Source organism: Mesoplodon bidens (assembly GCF_964165515.1).
Source record: "Mesoplodon bidens genome assembly, chromosome: 4".
NCBI lineage: Eukaryota > Metazoa > Chordata > Mammalia > Artiodactyla > Ziphiidae > Mesoplodon > Mesoplodon bidens.
Genome location: NC_138160.1, coordinates 70,347,377 through 70,352,396, shown reverse-complemented (window position 1 = coordinate 70,352,396; position 5,020 = coordinate 70,347,377). Strand labels below are relative to the sequence as shown.

At 41.3% G+C, this 5,020-nt stretch overlaps 1 protein-coding gene across 1 annotated transcript; it reads right to left on the bottom strand.

Annotated features, from left to right (window-relative positions):
- Positions 1 to 2,638: 2,638 nt before the first annotated feature.
- On the bottom strand, positions 2,639 to 4,687 carry COX7C (cytochrome c oxidase subunit 7C). The gene is made up of 3 exons (XM_081233229.1): positions 4,513 to 4,687; positions 3,595 to 3,723; positions 2,639 to 2,748 (listed from the first exon to the last, which is right to left on the bottom strand). The coding sequence occupies exons 1-2, from the start codon at positions 4,585 to 4,587 to the stop codon at positions 3,607 to 3,609; spliced, it is 192 nt and encodes a 63-aa protein (XP_081089355.1). The 5' UTR covers positions 4,588 to 4,687; the 3' UTR covers positions 2,639 to 2,748; positions 3,595 to 3,606.
- Positions 4,688 to 5,020: the final 333 nt, after the last annotated feature.

The following is a 5,020-nucleotide window of genomic DNA, read 5'->3' as shown; positions in this document are numbered from 1 at the left end:
ACTGCAGCTTGCAGGATCTTAGTTCCCCAACTAGGAGTTGAACCTGGGCCATGGCAGTGAAACTGCGAAGTCCTAACCACTGGACTGTTAGGGAATTCCCAAGATTACTACTTAAACAGTTTCAGTAAAACCTACTCTCCATAATGTGGGTGAGCCACATCCAATTAGTTGAAGGCATTAATGGAAAAAGACAGACTTCTCCGAAAGAGGGAATTCTGTTAGCAGATGGCTTCCGACTGGAATATCAACTCTTCCCTGGGTCTACAACCTTCAGTTTACCCCATAGATTGTTGACCTGACAGACCCCCCACAATTTCAAGAACCAATTCCTTAAAATAAATCTCTCTATAGACACATGCTGTTGGTTGTTTTTCTGGAGAACCCCAATACGAAAACTAAAAAGTTGTCTAGCCTCTATCACTCAGTATACTTACATACTAAGAGCCAGCCTGTTGAAGGCCTTTCATGCGGATGGGGTAAACCGTATTCCTATCCCGGGAAAGGGAGGTTTTTCTCTCATTCGTGTACACCACTCAAATACTTTAACTCAATTCAGAAAGAAATTTAATAAATGACATTTTCTACCTAGACCCTGCTGTAAAATACTAAGTTACTTTCGGCTCTTGATATATTTTAAATCAGGGGGAAAAAATTATTCATTTAGCACTTTCCAGGACTTAAAATGTTTTTATATAGCTCAATGAATTTCAAAATAGGAAGAAGGCTCTATTCCCATTTCCTCCAAGAAAACCCTGAAGGCTAAATTTGTAATTTAGCAAAGATTTGAACCAATAATTCAAAATCATTATATGAACCCTAAACTCTTACTCTTGCTTCTACTGTTCCGAAAAGCAGAAATCATTAATGTTATATAGAAAAAGTCTCCAAGCACAGAACATCTGACTCATCAATGGATAATCAAAAAACACACAAATACATAGAATAGTTGGACAAAGTCATTTAGACTAAATTGCATCCATATTTAAGTAATTGCCAGGCAGTTACTGAAGAGCCTAAAGATAGGTATTCTAGTGACCAAACTGGGATTAAAATATTCAGTAGCTAATTACTTTCCCCCTGCCCTAATATAAAGCCCTTGGAACTAAGTCATTATATTTTAAGTGGTAAGCAGCATTTCATTATTCATAATTTTGATTCACTGATACAGCTAATCAGAGCCATCTCGTAACCCATTTCTACTAGTCAAGCTCCAGAATAAAATGGGAATATCTCCTATATTGTCTCACATGCTATTACATTCCATTCCAGTTTTTTGTTTTTAAATTATTAATTTATTTATGGCTGCATTGGGTCTTTGTTGCCGCACGCAGGCTTTCTCTAGTTGCGGTGAGCAGGGGCTCTTTGTTGCGGTGCGTGGGCTTCTCGTTGCGGTGGCTTCTCTTGCTGCGGAGCACGGGCTCTAGGCATGTAGGTTTCAGTAGTTGTGGCACAATGGCTTAGTTGGTCCACGGCATGTGGGATCTTCCTGGACCAGGGCTCTAACCCATGTCCCCTGCATTGGCAGGCGGATTCTTAACCACTGCGCCACTAGGGAAGTCCCTCAAATAGTTCTTTCATTCAGTCTAAACAAGACTAACATTGGTCAGTAGCACATTTATCATGGCAAAAATTTCAGTTTTAGGGTACAGGTCTAGAGGGAAAAAAAGGAAGCTCTTGAACTTAAATCTGCTAACACTACTGGTTTTCCTAATGATCAACTAATTATCACTCATGGAGAAAAATGAATTTACTCCCTCAAAGTAAAAAAAGACTAAAAGTGTATCTTTTTTCTGCCTTTAAATTAAAAAAAAAAATTACAGGACAAAGTTTGCATTTCTTTTATAATGAATTACCGACAAATTCCTGACCCAGGAATAAAAATTAAAATTCAGAATTTAAAACCAAAAAACAAGCTGAATCACGTATTTAATTAAGAAACTAATAATGCAGTATTACCCAAATAAAAAGTAAGCACAAGGACTCCCCCGGTGGTGCAGTAAAGAAGTTGCTTGCGAATGAACGGGACACGGGTTCGAGCCCTGGTCTGGGAAGATCCCACATGCCATGGAGCAACTAAGCCCGTGTGCCACAACTACTGAGCCTGTGCTATAGAGCCTGCGAGCCACAACTACTGAGCCCACGCACCTAGAGCCCATGCTCTGCAACGAGAAGCCACTGCAATGAAAAGCCCGCGTGCTGCAACAAGAAGTAGGCCCCACTCACTGCAACTGGAGAAAGCCAGAGTGCAGCAACAAAAACCCAATGCAGCTAAAAAAAAAAACCAATCCTAATCTAACACAATCTATTCATCCAAGGTAACAGTGTGAATCTATATATGTTCTCTTCCATCTCAATATGTCATGTAATGACAAGTTCAACAGCCAAGCAACCTCATCTTCTGGATGGACCAGTAAATTTGTACTGTCCATGTCTGCAGAGTCCTGCCCCCTTTCCAGCATACCTGTGAGTGGCCCTTATGAATAGTTTGGTTGGAGAAAGCAAAGTCTCCACTGTTGAAAGCTATGGAAGAGACTCTTAATTCAAACAGTATTAGGCTGGTGAATGAGGTAAACTGGAGCATGTAAAAAAAAACAAGCACATGCTCAATTATCATGTTCCATATTTCAGAGAAGAGGCATTAAGGATTTATGCTGTAAGTTTATTTACAAACATATCTAGGATGCTGAGTTCAAGAGTTTGATCCTTTTTTCAAAGAGACTGCACATCTTAAAATGCTCCTCTTCATATCTGTGAATAAAACATAAAAAATTAATGATATTAAAGAACCCATTCATTTAACAGAAATATGTAGTTTCATTAATATATTGTCTGTCCTTCAATTTATGATTGGTACATCAGAAAGCGTTTACAGTATCATGACTTTATTCATACTGATTTTCTTCATCATATGCACCAGAGTCTTCCCAAGTAATGGCTTGGATAAATCATTTCCCTTCTAAACTAAGACAAGTAGAGAAGTCTTTCTTTTCCAAAGTATATTTTGGAATTTATTCCAATCATCCCACAGAGCTTCCTTTAGTGTTACTTTTGCTGAAAATTCTGATTATAATTTAACTAAATAAGTCCTTTCTTCTCACTCGGGGAATCTGCTAATCTTGCTGCACACAAGATTCCTTCAGGTATACACTAATATATACTGCCCTCAAGACAGATCAGCATTAATCAGTTTACTAGAACTTTACCTGGTCAAGTACCTGAGCTCTGGAACGAGACTGCCTGGGTAAAAATTCTGGTCCACCATCACTAGCTATGGAATACTGGGCAAGTTAACATTTTTTTTTTTGGTCTCAGATCAGGTTAATATCATCCACCTCAGTCTTGCCTGGTAGCCAACCTGAGCCTATTAATGTAAAGTGTGTCTGACAAAGCGCTGCACTCAATAAACACTGGTTTTCAGGCAAAGATACATTTGTTTATAGGTTTAACCTGTCTCCCTCAATGCCACACCCACACTTAACTTCAAGAATTACAACAACACATAATAGTGTATTTGTGATTTTGGGGGGCGTGGTAAGGGAAGAAAGGAAAAAAGGGGAAACCTCTGTGAAGATTAGAAATACATTAATTATTTACCTGTCTCATGGATTATTTTTTAAGCAGTTGGTGTCTTACTATATAGAAAGGTGCAGCAAATCCAGACCCAAAGTACAAAGTCATCAGAGCTAGTAACCGCCACTTGTTTTCCACTGAAAATGGTATATTCTGTTGGAAAAAAAAAAAAGAGGAAAAAAAGAGAAAAGAAACTGAACTTCAAATCATCTGATTTTATAAATCAAAAATAAGTATACAGGAAACGCTAATTTTTCCATAATCACGTTATATATATGCCATATACCATAACACTTTTTTAAACACTATCTTTCAAATCCTATGACCTCCATCACACAACACTAGAAGGTAAAAAAATACCTGGTTTTACTCATCAACTCTACCCCTCTAGACCCTTTCTCGGTCCATTAATACTAGGCTTCAGGTAACCCTCGGAGGGTGTTACTGTTAACTACCCGATTTAAACTATTTATACTTGAGGCTAAAACCAACTTCAATGAGTGCGGTTAATACCCCTAATTTCGTCAACTAGTTGGAGACTAGCCCCACACCACAGGCCCTCATATCCTCAACGTTTCAATGACTTTCACTTCGAGTCCGGTGACCTCTAGCTGGACTTTAAGCCGCAATACCTGCAGCCAGGCGCTTCAGGGCCCTCCATATCTTGAAGGGCGGGGTGGGGCGCGAGGGGGAAATGGGGGAGCACTAGTGTGAGGTAAGGCCTCTGGCTTTACCTACTCATTCCTTTTCGCGACTACGGCGCGCAGCCAGGGTCCTGAACTTTCTCCCTGGTCCCTGGAGGAACTGGAATGCTAGTCGACGTCCCATATCAAAACCCAGGCTTCCCATCTCTCTCTCCACGGCCCATAGGCGGCCTTGGAGTTCAGCCAGTCGCAGCCAAGTGCCCCCTACCCAACGGAGCCAGGCCCCTTCCATACTAACCTTCCCCGGGCCCTCCTCATAGTGGCTCCTACGGACCACAGAGGTTGTGAACCTCCGGATGCTTTGTCCCAACATAGCGCTGTTGGAAGCCCTGCGAAAGGCGCAGAAACTGAAGGCGGAAGAAATGGCTGCAGCCTCCTTGCCTCACGACCTTGTTCCCTTGTGGGCAAGGATCGAAAGGGAAGATGGGAAATGGGGCAGAGCCCTCGGAACATGCGACAAAGCGCCAGCCCCCGAGGATTGTGGGAATTGTAGTTCAGAACATCGTGGTGCCTTGTCGGCCCTGAAAGATTGTGGGAAATGTAGTCTCGCCCAGGTTCCGGTAGGATCAGACCATACTTACCAGCAGTGTTTCTTCCAGACGTGAGTTCTTGTTGAGTTCTTGTCCGGGTTCTTGGGGCCTGTTTCTAGGACGATTTTTCTGAAGTTAGCGAAGCAGTTTCACCATGTGTGTTCTAGTTTATGGAAAAGGAAAATAAACCTCTCCCTTTTCTTTTTTTGTGACTAT

What these genes read in the sequence shown, in the direction of transcription:
- COX7C (XM_081233229.1), bottom strand. Translation starts at nt 4,587, where the DNA reads ATGTTGGGACAAAGCATCCGGAGGTTCACAACCTCTGTGGTCCGTAGG. An exon ending in ATGAGGAGGGCCCGGGGAAG is followed by an intron (nt 3,724 to 4,512) that starts GTTAGTATGGAA and finishes TTTTTCCAACAG; the next exon opens with AATATACCATTTTCAGTGGA.